The 19,763-nt window shown below is 43.9% G+C and overlaps 1 protein-coding gene across 2 annotated transcripts in view; it reads left to right on the top strand.

Annotated features, from left to right (window-relative positions):
* LOC126544501 (uncharacterized) overlaps window positions 1–11,715 on the top strand; it is a 69,375-nt gene extending 57,660 nt beyond the window's left edge. The window contains exons 9-11 of one of the 2 annotated variants that reach the window (XM_050191844.3): window positions 413–612; window positions 7,787–8,389; window positions 8,453–11,715. In XM_050191844.3, the coding sequence (XP_050047801.2) occupies window positions 413–612; window positions 7,787–8,389; window positions 8,453–8,508 (859 nt within the window). In that variant the 3' untranslated portion in view covers window positions 8,509–11,715. Of the gene's footprint in view, window positions 1–382; window positions 613–7,786; window positions 8,390–8,452 lie in introns of both variants that reach the window. The other variant, XM_055061777.2, reaches the window with a different exon arrangement.
* The last annotated feature ends 8,048 nt before the right edge of the window (window positions 11,716–19,763 follow it).

Raw genomic sequence — 19,763 nt, 5'->3', positions numbered from 1 at the left:
TCGTTGTGTGGCATGATCTTTTCCCATGCACTGTAATCTCACTGCATATTCCCAGTGCTTATATGTCCCTTGTAGTTCGGCTATGCCTCCACCAGTGTGGTAGATGTTTCCGAATAATATGTAAGAACAATTTCTACTGCAGTTTTGAATGACCTAAGCCAGAAGGTAATTTTTTTATTTGCAACTTTTCATGTTGTTTTCATGTACCATGCATTGTTACCTTAACCATTGGGTGAAGGGTGGCAGAGCACTGTCTCTGGGAGAGCAAGACATTCGGAGAATTCAAACACGAAGGGTGCACATTTGGAATCTTAATGTGTCACAAGATCAATTCCAGTAGCCACCCGCCACTTGTGTGACAGTAGTTCTACCTGATTTGCAGGCCTGATAAAAGTGCACTGGACACATGCAGGAGCCACACCAATGGATTGCTGTGCAGCCGTGCTGTCAACGCCGGGACAGCAGCTGCCTTCAGCCATGCTAGCGGGGAGAGTTCTACTACATCCTGCTCTTCAGAGTGTTCCAGCCCTTCTCCTCCACCTGCACTCAAAGCCGTCCGCACTCACAGCCCGGCCAGTTCAGGCTCAGATGACAGCACTCAGCCGTCAACTGGTAATGAAAGGCATATGTTGTTTGGCTGTAATGCTGTTTGAACACTGTCTGACATTTGAGTGACCCGCCTTGGTTGCTCAGTGGCTATGGTGTTAGGCTGCTGAGCAAGAGGTCGTGGGATCGAATCCCGGCCATGGCGGCCGCATTTCGATGGGGGCAAAATGCGAAAACACCCGTGTACTTAGATTTAGATGCACGTTAAAGAACCCCAGGTGGTCGAAATTTCCGGAGTCCTCCACTACGGCGTGCCTCATAATCAGAAAGCGGAAATATAACCAATGCAACAATTTTCAGAGCCTACACACACACAAAACTGGTAGAGTAAGCTGACTTGTGTATCTGACAATCAAAACATGCATCAGGATGTTTTCATCCTTCTATGTTGCACAATGTTGAATGATTTAAGGGACACTAAATCTGTTTAGACTGATAATTTATTCTTTGAAAATGATATTCTTGTTAATTTCACAGTGAAAGGTTGTTTATTGGAAGAGAAAAATGAAATTCAAGAGTTTCATTTTTCGCATTTCTTGCCGAAACCGCAGTGTCCATACGTCAGTGTGACATTATGGATTTCGAAGTATTTTTTCGTGTTTGTGCTGTTGGAGCTTGGTGAAAGTTCTGGAAACTTGCTAAATGCAGTCTTTGGCTCTTTAGAATACAATGTAGTTTATCTTTGCCGATAAAAAATTAACTAGACCTCGGCAAACCCAGTCAAAATTATGACGTCGCGGTTAGTTGGTGCGGGAACTTCAAGGCAGTGTCGCCACCCATATTTCATTATTCCATCTATTCTGGCTTACGAAGCCTTTTCTTACGGTAAGAGTGCTTTTATTGTAGAAGGGTAATTTAATAATACGGGTCTAATTAATTTTTCTCTTTGGTTTCCCTTTAAAGAGGCCATATACAGTCGAACCCACTTTTAACGATACTGGTTTTAACAATATATTGGTTATAACAATGAGAAGCTGCTGCACCATCAACTTTTGTATATTTTGCATTGTGAAATGACCCACTTACTACAGTGCCCCGATGCCGCATTATCGGTTATAACACTGAATTCTGGCTGCTTGGTGTCCGAGCCGAAAGGTAGTGAAATGCGAAATCATTGAAAAGAAAAAAAAGAAAAAGAAAATGACACCAAGACAACATAGGGTAAATTACTTGTACTTAATCATTGAAATAAAGGAATGATAAATTATTGGAAATGAAAGTGGATGAGAAAACAACTTGCTGCAGGTAGTGTAGGAGTTGAGGAGGACTTTGGGATGAAAAACTTGGGAGGTTTATTTACGTTATTTACAGTGAGTCAATTAGTCGTACAGTCATTATGGGCCGGCAGCAACTCGGACGCTGCGGCCCGTTGCAAGAAGTTCGAGAGAGATAAATCAGGGAATGCTCTAGGAATCCTCCTGCTGCTCCCGGTCTGCGTCTTTTAAGCCCTTCAGTGTCACATTCGGCCAATGGGAGAGCCCGCTCAGGTGACGCCATTGTCGGCCAATCGGCGAGCCCGCTCGGGTGATGGAGTCACACCCGGAAAAGAGTCGCTCCCTGGTCCCCCTGCGGTCTTGCCTTGCTGAATTGCAATGCATCGTCACAATGGGCGGACGGGGACGACGCTTGCGCCCCAATTGTCCGAGGGCTTTCTTCTCCCTGCGGTATTGCCTCGCTGGCTTGCAAATGCCCTCTTCAAAGGTGGACGGGGGCAACGCTGCTAAGTTGTCACGGCGCATTACAGCCATCTTTCTTCGGGACCCACTTTTTCCGCAACAGTGCCAGGACGGAAGAGTCCCTTCCCCTCACTTTCGGGAAGAGCCAAGCAGTGAATAGCTCCACCGGCTGCACACGAAGTGGGGTCCGCCAACTTGTTTGCACGTGCCGTGCCTCAGGAATGTGGCATCTGCTTCTGCATTCCTTACTTAGCTGTGGTGCGATTCGATGTGGTCTGGGGAACTCGAAGTAGGCTCAGGAAACGGTCCCATATCTAACAGTGGGGAACGATGCCACGTCTTCGCAAGTCCAAGTAATTTCCCCTATGTTGTCCTTGGTATCATCGTTTGTTGGCTTCTTATATGAATAAAAATCGAGCACCTCGGTTAACCCCCTTTCTTCATGGCCCAAGTATGCAATGCAGCATGACCATGTGAGCTTTTATTACAGTGTTAGCCAATGTCTTCTGTGAAGGAAGAGAATGAAAACAGATTTTTGTCATGTTCGTCCAGTCTTCTACTATGCACTCACCTGTTTTACGGAACTTGTCCTTAAAATAGCCGTCAGATTCATTTTATGTGATCCTCTTTGGATATTATTGCTTTACTGGGCAAAAAAAAATGCCGAAGCACAAAGCTTATATTTATCACGCTGGTTTGCCAGCTGCAGTGATTGCTACGTTGAGCCACTCCATCGGCCTCATACAGGAGGCTAACGTAGACATAGCGTAGTGATTTCAGGTCTGTTAGACTTGTAATGAGTGAGAATGATTCCGGTGGCTGACGCAAATATTTTATAACAATTGGCACTTAGGTAGATGTTTCGGGGTTGCATTAGGTTGGCTGTACTTATATTTTCGTTCTTATGCCAATTATAAGCAATTAGATTGTGAAAATACTTTTCATGTCATGCAGGCAATTCACAGATGCCACTTCTCTTCGTCGAATAAAAACCACTTCAGACAAAATAGTTCAACACGTACAGACACCTCGGCTGGTGATGCACATAGCATGTTTGCGCAGCCAGGAGAAATTTCTGCATACTCTAGTTACTGCTGCGCTGAAAGGCTACATAGTGGTTCTTTGATGACCTTGTATAAACTGATATTGCATAAATTTCACGGAGAGCGAACTTAAACATCTCCAAACCGTTCCACAGCACATGACGGGAACACATTCAAGTAGTGTCGCACAGGCTCGCACATGCCAGAGAGGGGTAAAGGCTCACTGATTGCCCTTTCCTCCTCACCCGATGAAAACGTCTGTACAGTGTGCAGTGTGCCTGCTGCTGTGGTAGATGCGCTGTTTTCTTTTTTCTATTCCTTGTTTGTTTGACCCCACGCATCCTCCTCCTCCACATAGTCGTCGTCACTCTCCTTTCTGCTACCAATATTCAGTGCAGAATCTGTCTCGTTTGTCTGCAGCGATGGTCTGTGGCATTTTCAGGGGGCTGCATTATATAACTGGTATTTTGTCTATGCGGTTTAAGCGGTATGCATATGCAATTACTTCAATGGGAGGGTAAACTGGAGCCAGAAAACACCTAGTTATACCTGGTGCAGTATAAGTGGTCTAAGCTGTGCATATTTGTAGGCGCTTAAATGTTTCCTTACCACCAGAAATATGTTTGTTCGGCAAGGTTCTGTCATTTTATTTCAAGGTGTATTAGTCACAACATATGCTGTAGTACATAAAATTTTAGCTTACTAATCATTTCTATCTGAGTGGAAGTGAAGCAGAAGTTCAGAAGCTTTGAGAATTCTTATGGAAATTTCAAAAAGCAAGTGTGATTGAAAGAATGACTACACTGTTTTACTGGAAGTACTGAGAGTAAAAGGAAATCTGGAATGTACAAAATACGTCTTGCTCCTGGTTTCCAACATCTCAATGTTAGAATGCACCAAAAAGTAATGCAGATTTGGTGGCGTGAATATTATCCATAGTGATGCCCATTATGTCGAAAAGCAGTGGCATCAGAATTGCGAATGCATATAGTATTTGCCTATTGTGCTAGGAGTGCTCATTCCAACTCTGTACAGCGAGTGCCTAGTTCATTTTTCTGCATTCTTTAATGCTCTTCAAGGAGTGGTTATCAAATCTCGGAACATCCACTTCATTATATTTGATTATTGTCCTCGATCAGCTTCTCTCTGTAAGCATGCAGGCCTGGTCATGCACCTTGAACTGACACTGGAGCCTTGGCATGTTTTCTACAGCATTTCTAGTAATGAATAAGGACATTTGCACAACCTGTGTTCAAACATGAACTCTTTCCTTACTCCTAGAAATGTGCTCATTTTTGGTGCCTCCATCTATCCTGGACACATCGAATTGCATGAACTGCGGGCCTGCCTGATTATTATTTCTGGCAGTGCCACTACCTGCTTCTGAAGCCAATGTTAACAACAAACACAATTTCAAATGCTGCACGGTGCGCCACAGGTGTTTTCGACACGATCTGCACACAGGATGCCACAAACATTGCAGATGTGAACAATATTGCCTCCACATTGACTTGAAACCAAATTACAGTGAAACCTCGTTAAACCGTAGTCGGCCGGAGCTCGGAAAAAGTACGTACTAAACGGTACTACTGTTTAACCGAAATAGCATGAGATCGCACTTACCTGTCGAAAACGGAACTCAGAGAGGGTGGGATGAAAGGGGAAAAAACATGCAGTATTTATTCACTTCGCGCGACATAAATGTTATTTTCGTTTGATGCCGCGGCGGCCTAGCACGACGACAGCGGCCTCAAACTTACTGAAGCTGCGTGCCAGCTTCTCAGCCAGCCCCCTCCTCTCGGCAAACACTCGCACGGCAATCCTCGTTGACGTTACGTATTCTCCGTGCACGCGCGCAGTAGTGCTGCATAAGTCCCGGGGCGCCTTTTTCATTGCCAGGTGCCGGAGTTCGGAAAACTTTTCGTTTGGAATAGTTACGTTATCGCGCCCCTGTTCTCGTTGCGACGATTGCATTCATGAGGCTGACGTAGCGCGCAGCTTATGCCACTGTCGGGCCTGAATCGCCCGTGCTGTCGCTTTCCGTGTCGTCCTCATCACTGTCGCTAGTCGACACTTCGGCAACAACAGAGGCAACGATGGCGAAAAGTCGAACCTCGTAGCCGACATCACTTCGCGGTCGCAGCAGCGCTGCCGAGCAACTTCGCATTCCAAATGCCACACACTGTAGTCAACAGCAGATCCATGTCGCGGGCCAACGCCGACTTCTTCGTGTCACGTTCGATAGCACGGACGATGTCTAATTTTTCTTCTATGCTGAGCACCCGGCGTCTTTTTTATCCGAGCTTCGGCATGACATGAGTCCTCGCTTGCACGACGCCACAACACTCCATACGCTCTCTGGCACGGCGTCGAAATGATGTTGATGTTGATGCGGCTTCACGTGCAAACGCACAGGGCGCTTGGAGGCCGTTGTACCGATCTCTGAGGCTCGTTGTTCTGCTGGGCCGCTCGATGGAGACGACTCACCGCCGTGTTTGCGCGACGAAAAGTGGAAACGCTACGTTTTAACCGATGCGTACGCAATAAGCTGGTACGGTTTATGCGGATACAAAATACATAATGTTCAATGGCCGCTGAGTCGGGGAATTGACTTTACTACTTTTAAACCGAAACTACTGTTTAAGCGGGTACGGTTTAACGAGGTTTTACTGTACAACTTTTGTTATGAACGCTCGATGAAGTGGCAGTGATTCGGCCTAGCGGCCTAGGCCTGACACATTCGTGCCCGGCTGTGATTAAAATTTGCTGATGGCTGCCAGAGTGGCTGGTGCAAGCTGTCACGGGAAGCTGGCCGTTAATATGTTCGTACCTGCAGACGTCATTGGCGCATGCACGGTAGGTTCTGCGAAGTTACTGCAAGCAAAATGCAGTGGTTAACATAGGCACTGCCAATGGACGATACCAGATCAGTGATGCGCTGTCGCTGTTTTTGAATGCGACAACCGATAAGAGAAATGCAACTAATGGGAAGCTGATACACATGACCCTGCGTGAACTGAACAGGGCTTGCACTTCAGAGTGTAAGAGCTGGGAAAATGTAACAAACAGGTTCTACTGTATCAATGAGGTCCTACTGTAGATCATTACAAAATACAGACATAGATGTTGAGTGAAGGTGGCAAATATATTTCTTGCTATTATTGAAAATAAATTATTTCTTTTGGAGAAGTAGCTTGATGTTCGTGAGCTTCGCCAAAACCAAACTTTGTTGTTTCAATACTCCACCTTTTCCATTTTTGAATTGTTTGAAATTCCAAATTCGAACTTTTCTTATTTCTGAGCTGCTACAAAATACTCAAGGCTGACTCACCTCTGAAGTACAAGAGTCTGGTGTTATCTCACTATTATTTGTAAATTTGTGTCTGGAGGGCCTTTGGCCATTTATGTACCAAGCATTCATGGAATTTATTGTTTATTGCAGCAACACTTTGACTTGTAATGCCACTGAAATTATGCCTTGTCTTTGCTTACTTAGGTCAAAAAAGAAAGGGACAAAACTGCATGTAACACATCAATGACGTGCAAGCTTGTTGTGAATTTGAGCACTGGTAGATCAGCTGGAAGTACTGATAGCATGAACTTTAAGTGTCATGGCCTTCTCAATTGTTTTGCGTATTTAGAGTGTCAATTAAGTTATGGTTGGCAACTAATTTCACTGCATACGACCCACTGGAACACATCTGGTTTGGCATAATCACAAAGTTGCTAACAAATTGCAAAGCCATGAGGGTAAGTTTCAAGCTTTGCTTCTCTCTTATTTCTTCAAATGGTAGCATGTTTTCTCTTGCTTGTTTGGCATTGCTGAATGTGACTTGACTGTGCTACACTTTTCTGCCTAGTGACGAATTGATGGTAATGAGGAACCACTGACTCTAAGTGCTTCAACCATGAATTTTTAAGGGTTTTTTTTTCTGCTCTGAACAGTGTGACTCTGCTGTTTAAAGGAGCAAAGTTTTATTAAATAACGAGCTTCTTTTTCAGCAGAAGCTTTTGTCTCATTTTTCACCCATTTAAGTCCACACATTATTTGTGCTCAGATATAGTGACTGCATCCCGCATGATGATGCTTATCATAAGTGGGCTCGATCACTTAGGATAGGTGAACCAGTGAATAAAAGTTAGTTTGGTGCCGAGTTAGCTTGGAACTTTTCAGTGTCAAGCCATATCAGTATGAGGGCATTCAAAATCGCAGATTTCTTGCCAGCTAAACCTTTGGTATGGGCAATGAACGAGAGTAGACTTGATTACAGTTGTGATACTTGTGACATCAGACATGAACCATGCCTGACATGTTGCGTGATGTTGAAATCTTAATCATTGTTTCACTTTGGCAATGGTGCTGTGAAGTTAATCAGGTCTGAAAATTTGGTCAGCTACTTACCCAGATTTGTTTTGTATCAATCTCATGTCAGCTGCACAACATTGGTCACCATTTCACAGGTAGCTCCTATGTTCCAAACTGTGCTAAGTGGCCTGCTGCCTGTGAAGCCACTGAGACTGCTGCCAGCGTGGTGCCACCCGAGGCAGCCCGCCTAGGAAGCCAGCCACCATCAGTGATGCCCATTCGGTACGCACCTCCTGGCTCTGTCCTGGTGGAGCCTCAGCACCGGTTTTTGTTGCTCACCGATCGGCCAACCTATGGCCCATCTCGTGCACCGGTGCGTGCCTTGGCACCTGTTGTGAAGACTACCACAGATGGAGTCCCCCATAGCAATCCTGCAGTGACAACCACCGCAGCCTTTGGGCCCATGTACAGTGTAGGAATTATGCCAGCAGGCATGTTTCCGCAGCATTCATTTCCCCCGTTCCTGCATGCGGGCCACCAGAGCAATGGCTACCTGTCATTCTTGTCAGGTGCGGGCTATGTGGCCCCACCCACAACAGCAGCAGCCTATGTTCCCCTAGCCACGTTCGGCGGGCCCTCCGTGGTGGTGCCTCCTCCCCCCACCAGTGCCAAGGTGGCAAGCTGTTACAACTGCGGCCTGGTCGGTCATCGGGGTCACGAGTGCAAGGAGGCCACAGTGGAAGAGGCCACGAAGTCCGGTGGGTACACAGCTATTAACCTCATGTGCAGGCTTATGCTTACAGTGGCACTTTCTTGTGCAGCCCAGTTTCGGCTCCACTTTGCACCTGCTGGAGCAGCCCCTGAGGCACAGCCGTGAGGCCAGCTTTAAATATACCTCTGTACATATGCCCCAACTCCTCGCTCGGTGCAGAAGGGACAGCCACCTGGCATGACGACTGCTGTGCAGTGACAACCAGCCAGTCCCCCAGTCATGGTCTAGTGCATACTGTGGGCTTGTTCACTGTGTGTGGAGCACGCTCCTGCTTTGCTGCCTGTCCACAAGATCCCATACTGTGTTTTCCGAAGTTGCTAACGCTAGTACTGGGAGGCATTTTCAAGCTGCATTTGTCTCCACTGAAGCCTCTGGCATGGCTGAAGCAATGCCCATTTTATGCCCAGTGTTTTATGCTGTCAGCCATTTTTAGTTACTATTTATAAGCTTTCACCTCCGAGTGCCCAGCTTTGTGGGCTTTGCAGTGTCAGTGTTTTTGTCAGCTGTGTACACTGTGTTTTTAACCTCAAGTTTTGGGTTAGCCAGTCATACTTTTATTGTCACAAGTCTTGCCATTCCATTTCATACAGCAAATTGTGACCCATTTTAGTTGCACAATATCTTCCTCTGCATTGCCAGTGAATGATTGGGGTGACTGGGTGGTTTGTCATGTTGAACATGTGATGAGAATTACTTAATGTTACCACTCAGCCAAAGACACGTTGAATCGTCACATCAGACTGTGCCCACTGGAGAAATACCACATTGATGCTAGTGTTCATATCCTACACATGCATCTCGTCTCCCTCCTCAAGATTTTTCCTTGCTACCTGTTTTGGCTCGCAAGTGTCATTCTGGACTTCTTTTGAGCTTGTTGGTGTTTGTCTAGTCAGGTGTTTCCTTTGACAACATCAAAAGCATTCCCAGTTTTTATTGCTACAATGTTGCAGCCTGATCAAATGTTTTTGCAAGCAAGAAGTGCTGCAAGACAAGAACTGAGACATTTCTGACCACCTTGCTTTCCTTTTAATTTTTGTGCTACTGCTTTTGGGCACTTTATTCCAAGAGGAGCTCCCTTCAGCAAAATGTGCAACGTGAAATATACAAGCAGCAGGTTTACTTGCACTGCAGTTGAGTGGGATGCTGCCTGTCTGGACAAATGCAAAGCCACATCTCTTCTTGTGGACCCTAGTCCTTTTGTGTTTTGAATGTGCTCATGTGGCTGGTTTCTGCCATATTGCACTATTCCAGTGTTTGTGACACCAGTGATGCGTATCTGCTTGTGTAGCCCACGTCGACTACCCACCATGTGAACACCGTGGTGCTCTCTGGGCTTCGGCTGTCTTTTGTGAAATGTTTTAAGCACTAGATCTGTTGTAAATCCTCAGCTTAGGGTTGCCACAATAGATGGTGAATGCTGAAGGTACAGTCATGTTGCCTTTATAAATGGTGTTATTTTTGCACATTTTGAAGTTGATGGCGCTGTACTGTGCCGATTGTGTGCCAGCAAAGTCCAATATGAGGACACTTATCTGGCTATGCCTTGGTACTTTATTTTCAAGCATAAAGTTGAAAATTACCATACAGTGCAGGCCTTAAGTCTGATCTACATTTGTTGATGTGTTTTCAAAATGTACAGCTCTCACTGATGCAGTAGAACTAAACTTTGCAGTGATTAGATGTGCCACTTGAGCATACATATCATAATTGCCTCTCCAATTCAAGCTCTCCATTGTTCCAGTTGAGTAGCAATATTTTAAGTTGTTAAACAATGACACAGAGAAAAGCTGTGCCATCTTCTGGCTTCGCATGGAGAGAAGGTCAGAGCTGGTTAATGGTACTGCAGAGTACTTTGCACAAGAAATGTTCACAAAAAAATCCCTACCTTGAAAACAAGCTGAAGAATTGCCTGCCTGCTTGAGTGTTCTGCTGCTTGCTCCCTCAGTGAGTTGACTGTGTGGGTGTAATTTCCCAATTTGTTGAGCAGAGTGTTTCTTAATTTTTTTTTTCATTTCGAAGCTCATTCCTTGAATTCAACGCATTTCATTAAACATTAAGGCGTTATGCTGCTCTATGCTAGTGGACAATAAGGCACCATTGTAGACTGTTGACATCTCATTTGGTGTGTGTGGAAGGCTTTCACTTGCCTGAGAATGTGTAGATTGCTGTCAGGCATCCATCTACTCTCTGCCCTGTGATTAGAACTATGGAAATGCTTTATGGTCACTCACCACTTAGTGAACTCATGCCACAAGCCAGAGCTGTTCCAAATTTTCTTTTCAATGTCATTAGAATCTGTGGGCTTGTATGGGGCATTATTTGTTCAAGTGAGAATTTTTCTGAAATTTTATCCTTTGTAGTTTTTGACTACTGCAGTATTACGAGACTGAATAGCTGCTTGGGTCTTTCCTTTTTCTCTTCCAGGAGTAAATATTGTGTTCAAGATATCAAAATGGCACTAGAAACAACTTAAGGAATTCAGTTAGAAATCAGTCTAACAAGCCTTTTTTGCTTACAGTTGCAAGTAATTGGCATTCAGTGTTTTTTTCTGAGTATATTGTGCTCATTTGCTTCGAAAATATAAATAGTACAATCAGTGCAGGAGAATGTTTTCCAGAAAAGGTGCTTGCTTAATTGCTGTCGTGGAACTTAAGGAGGCTGAACAAAAAGTACCCATTAGCTTGTGAAATGTAAACAAAATATGCTGTGAGCACATTTGTTTGTCTCATTTTGGTTCCTACTGTGTCCCTGCCTCACTTAAGCCTTCCTGGATTTCACTTATGCTGTGTAAATGGTAACATTATGAATGGTAACCTTGTGCTGGTGCACATAATAGACTACAGGACACCTAGTAGAAGTTACATTAGTAGAAGTAATTTTTGTTTTATAGAATGTTTTGTGGGAACGCTTAATTGAATGTCTTAAGATAGCAAGAGATGATTCGCTTCACTCAGCGATAGGTTTAAGACTGTTGGGACGCCAAGTGCACTCATTCTCGTTCAATAATGCAGCCGAAGAGGAGAGCAAGGCATTCAGTATCATGTCATAAAAGCATAATGCTGGCATGCGATTGTAACCAAACAAGGTAAAACTACAAAGCCAGTATATGAAGCAAACTGAAGTGTATCCTTGAATGATCTAGTTTCCGGGATAGCACTGCACTTCGTAAGTGGGTTCAAATGCTTCACGTCATATAGGCTTATGATGTGTTGTTTTGTTTTACTAACTGCCTGCTTGTACATGCACAAAAAAAAAAAAGGTGGAAGTGCAGTCATGGCCTATTTTCCATTGAAATAAAATATGTTGATGTCAGTTCTGACTGTTGTGTTGCTTGTTAAAGGTACTTTCTGGATGAGTGTGCTGATACATGCATAGTGTTCCTACATTTTCTTTTGTTAATCAGAAAATTTCATAACATTCAGATGTGTGGACCTGTTCACAATATGCCATGCAAGATTTTGCTGGGAACAAGTATTGCACACCATCAGTGCAGGGATTTAAGCATGTATTAGCACCTTGGTGTGGGTGCACTTTTCCCAGAGTAAAGTTAGAAAAAGTTTTTTTTTTTTTTTTTTTTTAAGTTTGGAAGGTCTCCTGAACTAAAAGGTACTCTTGGCAGCATGACAACTATCCAGAAAAATGTTTACACAGTAGTGCAAAAATAGTGCAGTGATATGTAATGCATACTGAAAGGTGTACAGTACATAACACTGTGTAGTGCAGCAAAGGTATACAAAGTACAACTGAAAGTAGATTTACAAGCAAATAAACATACACACATTAAAAAAGACATTCCACAGAGTAGTCTCTATACATTTGCATTCATGAAATAGGGCCTTGAAAAATTTCCAGTTAAAATCACTGAGAATAAAGAGAATGCTATGTTGCAATGACTGCATCTTGAAATTTGTACAGAAAAGAGTCTTGAACCATCTGTTAATTTGTAGACATGTCACTAGTAATTTGTATGAAGAAATGGAGGTCAAGAACTCCTTAAGTGCACTAGATAAAAAGTAGACAGACCGAAAGACTGCAAAAGTGACATTTATGTTCTTCATGGTCTTGACTAGTAAAACGTGTTACTATATATTCAATAATACTGTCTCATCACGCCTTGCTCTGCAATAAGAAATTTCATTGGATTCCTTTTAGCGTAGTTTACTAGTACCTCAAGGGTTAGTTTGTTCTATAAGGAGGGTGCTACATAAAAGTGGGTAGATGGTTTATAACACAGAAAAGGATTAATTTAGGTAAGGTGAATTAATTTACTATTATTAAAGAACCAACCAAACATTTTTGAACAGACGTAGTCAATGACTACAACTGCAGACAGTGCAGGAAAAAACGAACTTGTTGTGCAATAACTACATATATAGTAATTATAAACAAAGTACATTGAGGAAATTCACTTCGTTAACCCCTTTCATGCCTTGGACGAGCTGGGTTCATGCGTTTCCGGTTAAAACTGCCAAAGACAAGCTTGGCTCATTAACGGTACTTAGCATTTTCTAGCAATGCCATAGACCTGGTCTTATTATTCCTGTAGGGATCAGTGTTTTGCAGGAAAGATCTGAGATTGAGAAAAACCAACAACAAAATTCTTATTGGAAATGTTGGCCATGCTAATTACAAGCAATTTGTTGTCTTAGTGCCACAAATAAATATATGGCTCTCCCTGATGTAGGAAGTATAAAATAAAGGTAGTACAAGCCTATGCTCCACCCTCCGGTCACGATGATGAAGAAATGGAACAGTTTTATGAAGATGTCGAATTAGTGATGAGAAAAGTGCAAGCTCTGTATACTGTAGTTATGGGCGACTTAGTGCAAAAATGAGCAAGAAGCAGGCTGGTGAACAAGCAGTTGGCAACTAGGGCATCGATTTTACGAACACTAGAGAGATGTTAGAATTGGCAGAAAGGAATAAGCTCCGAACAATGAATACCTTCAAGAAGCGTAGCAACAGAAAGAACCTGGAAAATTCCTAATGAAGAAACGAGAAATAGATTTCATACTTCCTGCTGATCCCAGCATAGTGCAGGATGTAGAAGACTTAGGTGAGGTGAAGTGCAGTGATCATAGGTTAGTGAGGTCTAGGATTTACCTCAATATGAAGAGAGAAGGAGTAAAATTGGTCAAAAAGAAACAGGCCAACCTAGACACAGTAAGGGTAAAAGCAGACCAATTCAGACTGGTGCTTGCAAACAAATATTCAGCCTTAGAACAGAGCAATGAAGATGATATAGTGGTAATGAACGAAACCATAACTAGACTGGCTCCAGAAGCAGCAATTGAAGTAGGAGGTAAGGCACCAAGGCAATCAATAGGTAAGCTTTCACAAGTAATGAAGGAACTAATAAAGAAATGACAAAGAATGAAAGTGTCCAACTCAAGAGATCAGACAGAATTCGGTGAACTGGCAAAACTGATCAACAAGGAGAAAGTAAGGGATATTCGAAATTATAACGAGAAAGACTGAGGAAGCAGTAAAAAATAGACGCAGCATGAGAACAGTGAGAAGAAAACTTGGCATAGGACAAACCGAGATGTACACACTGAAAGATAAGCAGGGGAATATCAGGAATTTAGACGATATAGTAAAAACAGCAGAATTCTACACTAACCTGTATATTCCACAGAGCAGCCACACTACCTCCATTCGAAGTAGTAATGAGCAGGATACAGAGGCCCCTTCTATAACTAACTAGTGATGAAGTCAGAAGGGCCTTGCAAGACGTGAAACGGGGAAATGCGGCAGGAGAAGATGGAATAACAGTCAGTTTAATAAAAGATGGAGGAGATGTCATGCTTGAAAAGCTTGCGGCCCTTTATACGAAATGTCATGGCTTCAGGGGTTCCAGAGAACTGGAAGAATGCCACCATTATCCACAAAAAGGGAAACATTAAAAGAATTTAAAAATTATAGGACCATTAGTTTACTTCCAGTATTGTATAAAATATTCACCAAGATAATTTCCAATAGAATAAGGGCAACACTTTAGTCAACTAAGAGAACAGGCTGGCTTCAGGAAGGGATACTCTACAGTAGATCACATCCATGTCATCAATCAGGCAATTGAGAAATCTGCAGAGTACGATCAACCTCTCTATGTGGCTTTCATAGATTATGAAAAGGCAGTAGAAATACCGGCAGTCGTAGAGGCATTTCATAAGGCGTATAGGAGGCATACATGAATATCTTCGAATATATCTACAGATTCCACAGCTACCTTGATTCTCAACAAGAAAAGTAGGAAGATGCCTACAAAGAAAGGGGTCAGACAAGGAGACACAATCTCTCCAATGCTATTAACTGCGTGCTTGGAAGAAGTAGTCAAGCTAATAAACTGGGAAGGCTTAGGAGTGAGGATCAATGGCGAATATCTCGACAACCTTTGGGTTGCAGATGACATTTTCCTGTTCATCAACACTGGGGACAATTGCAACAAATGATTGAGGACCTTAACAGAGAAAGTGTAAGAGTGGGGCTGAAGATTACTAAGCAGAAGACAAAGATAATACTCAATATTTTGGCAAGGGAACACATGTTCAGGATCACCAGTCAGCCTTTATAGTCTGTGAAGGCATACGTTTACCTATATAGGTCAATTACTCGCAGGGGCCCCTGATCATGAGAACGAAATTTACAGAAGAATAAAAATGGGTTGCTGTGCATATGGCAGGCATCACCAGATCCTGACTGGAAGCTTACCACTATCACTGAAAAGAAAGGTGTACAATCACTGCTTTCTACCGGTGCTAATATATGGGGCAGAAACTTGGAGGTTGACAAGGAAGCTCGAGAGCAAGTTAAGGACCACGCAAAAAGCGATGGAACGAAGAATATTAGATGTAACATTATAAGAGACGGGAAGAGAGCGGTGTGGATCAGAGAGCAAACGGGAAGAGCCAATATTCTAATTAACATTAAGAGAAAAAAATAGAACTGCAGTGCATCATTAGAGTTACAGAATGAGTGCAAAGAGAAAGGAAGTGCAGTCGAGCACGGCACAAAACTAGGCGAGGTGATGAAATAGGAAATTTGCAGACGCAAGTTGGAATCGGTTGGTGCGGAACAGGGGTAATTGGGTATCGCAGGAAGAGGCCTTCGTCCTACAGTGGACATAAAACAGACTGATGATGATGATGACGATAATTCACAAATATCCATGCGTCTCGTCATGCCGAGGTTAGGCTTCTGCACTCTTATCTTTGGAGCTTGCTGCCCAATGCATTTCACCTGCCTTGGGTAGCACAAAGATGCTCTTCAAATAATGTGGCGATATTTTCAAACACTCCTGTGGGAATTTTTTCTGTTTTCCTGTCATTTGTCTTTTAATTACACATTATATAAGGTCCATTTTATTCACCGTGTACTTCATGAACTAGTTCCCGACAGTTGAGTACAAGTTCTTTCTTGTGTGGAACAGGCATAGGGCACATGCACAAACGCTGCACTGCCTTTCTGGCGAGTGCAGGGAATGCTGTGAACTAGTCATGCATGAAGCCCGCATTGAGTGAAACAAATGGCAAAAAGATGCCGCCATGTTGAACTGGTGAAACGAATGAAGTGCAGCACCTTGTGAACTAGTTCAGAAAGTGCAGGCAAATTGAATGGACCTATAAAATATTTCACTTCATTAAAAGAATTCAGATCAGAAAGCTTTGAGCGGCTTGAAGTGCAATATGGTCAGATAAGTAGTAGTGTAGTTGGAGGTGACTATTATTTTGTGTAGTAAGCAAAAATTCGCAGTTTTGCCCGATAGGCAAAGCATTGATTGCGATAGCAAATTGATAGACAGTATGATTCGGGGGTCATGGCAACGGAGTCTGGCATCAACTAAGGGTCGCTCTCTGGCCTATGCTGCTGGTGCATCTCGTAACGGGTACCTGGCCTGCGCTACCAGGGCATCACACGGAGGCTAAGCAGGCCCACATCGTCGTCCGAGCTTTCTTGACGAGGGTTGCTTCTTTTGCTAAAATGACGAGGTCGAGAGGATGAGGAATGGAACAGGAGTTTATTTACACAGGAAACGCAAACTTCAAGTATGTACCAACTGGCCCAGATGTCAACCCTTCTGCAAGGCAAACTTATTTACAATAGAACAAGGGGTACCCCTACTCGTACTGGTTGGAGCATGGAGTGCAGTACATCGTTCTCGTAGCATGAGCTACAGGTCAGAGAGCCGTTGTCAGATTGGAAGAGGACTTGGCACCAGAAGGTGTCGTGTCCATGAGCTTACATGTATTCATCAACCCAGCATCATTCGATACATTGACCCCGGCTCTCCCCCTCTACCCGGGTTGACTGGGTGGGGGGGCTTTGTTTCGGGCCAACGGACCTTCCCAGACAAGGGGACTGTTGTGGTGCAGTGCCACTGAGTTACTGCATTCAGCACACAAACAGCCATATCAGTCTTACAAGACACAAGCCTGATTGACCCTCGGACTGCCTTGACGCAAAAGAGGCCAGGCATACAACCATGGAGAGCACCAAAGCCATACGCGGGGCAGCGCGACCACACGAGGGTGCACCACCACCGGTTCCGGCTCTGGGTTCCACTGAGCCAAACAAAACCCCGTTTATCGACTCGCACACACGGCGGAGTCGAGCGACGTTAGGAGCATGCATCATAACTTAATGGATAGCTTTCCACTTGACTCATCAAAAATCAAGGCAGACGAGCACACACTTCGAGAAACTCCTTCTAGCCCAAGCGGTGCCGCTCCCGGGTGAGATGGACCTCCTTCCGTGCTTTCGCAAGCACTTCGTGAAGGCCCGGCGCCCGACCCACGAAAACTGCATCGCGGCGTGCCAACCAAACGTAGTATGAGCACTCGGCGAGAAGAAGCACGAACTGGTTGACGGCCTGATTAGGCAAATGGTGCAAAAATCAAACTGTCTGACGAGGAACGCCTGGGAGGTTAAAAATTATGGCGACCCCAATAGCGATTCCTTTGGCGGCAGCATGTATCAGCGTAGCTTTTAGGAAACAATAAATGCGTTAAACACACGTCAATTTCCTGCCGAAAAGCAAGATTTTCAATCAATGACGGTAGCTCACAATGTCTGATTACGGTACTTACACGATTCTAACGCGTGCATTTCTTTTTTTTTTTTTTCAAGGTTATTGGGTCGACAATTGCCTGCGCAGTGTAATCAGACACGAAACCATAACCGCGTTCGCGGCGTTCATATAATTTACCGCATAACACTGCCGTATTGAGGCGAAGCCGACATTGGAAAAACCGGCCGCTCTTGTGCAACACATATGTCCGACTTTTGTTTACTTTTCTTGCTAAAAAATAGGGTGCGCGTTAGATTTCTACTTTGTTTAGGGGCTTTAATATAATTTATACGCAAATTTTCTACTTTGGACACATTGAAAGCGGGCGGGCATTTGATTCGGGTGCGCGTTAGAATGAGCTATAGGCATAATAACCACTGCTAAATTAATCAGTGGTGTGTTGTGGCGTTTTTTCTATATCTTACTTAATTCGACCCGCCGGATAATTCGATCGACGTTGTCGGTTCCGTCACGGTTGAATTAACAGAAGCCAACTTATAAGCACAATTTCCAATGTGGCCTGGCAAGGGGGCCGGCTTTTTAACAGTAGGGTGCACAAGGGAATCCTCGATCCAGAGTCAATGTTTCGAAAAACGGCACTTGTCATCAGGACACCTGTTTTTCTCGGAAGGGTATATACAGGGTGTTTCAGAAAATGTTTTCGAAATTCCTCAAAAATAGCTAGGGAAGACGCGATAAATAAGTGATTTTCTTGGGACTGCTTTTACCACAGAGATATATAATTAAGGATAACTCGAAATAGCAATAAGAAAACCAGTTATAAAAATGTTAGACAAATTAATTTTTAGCTAGAAGAGCCAGATGATGATCCTAATGCAAGATTTGAAGCCCGCCATTCAAGGGGTTCCTAATTAACCGGTTCCAGACAAGCACAAAACGCTGACACTTTTAACTTCTGCAATGTAATGAAATTTGGTCAATGTTGCCCAGAAAACCGGCACTCTGGAGTGATATGACTGCACCTCACTAAGCACGAAGTGAGCGTCCTTCAATTCATACCACCTTGAAAGTGAGGCATAAAGTCATGTTTCATCATTGGTTCAATAATATCACCATTTCTTGAGAAGCAGTGCAGCCAAAACAAACACTAAACAACAAACACCATTCAAATAAAGGAGCCTTTATGCACCACCTAGTACATTTCAGCAAGCTTACAGTGGTAGATAAGCAATGTGCATCTGCAAAATAACAGAAATAACAGTGTCTCAACAAGCAAGACTCTTCTCTATATTTGATCACCATCTGCAGAGTAAGTTCCAAAAGGACATTCACCTCGAGAAGAAATTTTTCTAATGAAAACCTAATGATAAGTGAGGCCATGATAGACCCTTGTTTACTTTTTCTAAAGCTCTCACTTGATTGTATATGTAGCATTTTTTCGTGGCATAGAGAGAGCAAATATACGGCTTCTTGAGCAGTTTTTTTCTTCTGCTATTTGAATGGATTCTCACCTAATAACTGAAATTGTTGCTTAATTACTTCAGAATGCAATTAGGCAGCTAAAATGTACATATGAGGATAATATTGCCACGGAACAGTATTTGCGATCACAAAGAGGCGAGCAGTGTGAAGACGACGATGACGATCAGAGGCTAGCGCGGGCTGTTGCCTCTTGGCCAGGTACGGCGTATTTTCTTGTAAATATACTTGTATATAGCTTTTCGTCTGCGTCTTCCTGCGTAACATATCTGGTGGAGGTGGACGTTCCCTGTACCTCGTTACGGAGCTTCGCAGTGGACGGTACGTCGAGCCTTCCTTCATGGCTCCCGGTGACGACAACTCAACTCTGCCGGCTCCGACACCCGCTGCCACTTCGACGACCTGCATCACTCTCCCCACTCCCCGTGATCCTGGCGTATTCTCGGGCAAAGATGGGGAAGACGTCGATGACTGGATCAGCCTGTACGAACACGTCAGCCACAATAACCGATGGGACCCTACTATCATGCTCGCCAACGTAGTCTTTTACCTCGGTGGCACACCTCGAGTTTGGTTTCGGACGCACGAAGATGAACTCACCAGTTGGGATTCACTTAAGCAAAAGCTTCGAGACTTGTTCGGCAACCCTTACAATCACCAACTTGCCATGCAGAAGGCGCTTTCCAGCCGTGTGCAGACGTCAACAGAGCCCTATGTCACGTACGTACATTCAGGACGTCTTGGCTCTGTGCCGCAAAGTTGATGCACACATGACTGAGTCAGACAAGGTTTCCCACATCCTCAAAAGCACTGCCGATGACGCCTTCAACTTGCTCGTTTTCAACAACGTGGC

The sequence above is a fragment of the Dermacentor andersoni genome, chromosome 1 (assembly GCF_023375885.2).
Source record: "Dermacentor andersoni chromosome 1, qqDerAnde1_hic_scaffold, whole genome shotgun sequence".
Lineage (NCBI taxonomy): Eukaryota > Metazoa > Arthropoda > Arachnida > Ixodida > Ixodidae > Dermacentor > Dermacentor andersoni.
Note: the sequence above shows the minus strand (reverse complement) of the source record. Positions and strands in the feature narration are given on the sequence as shown.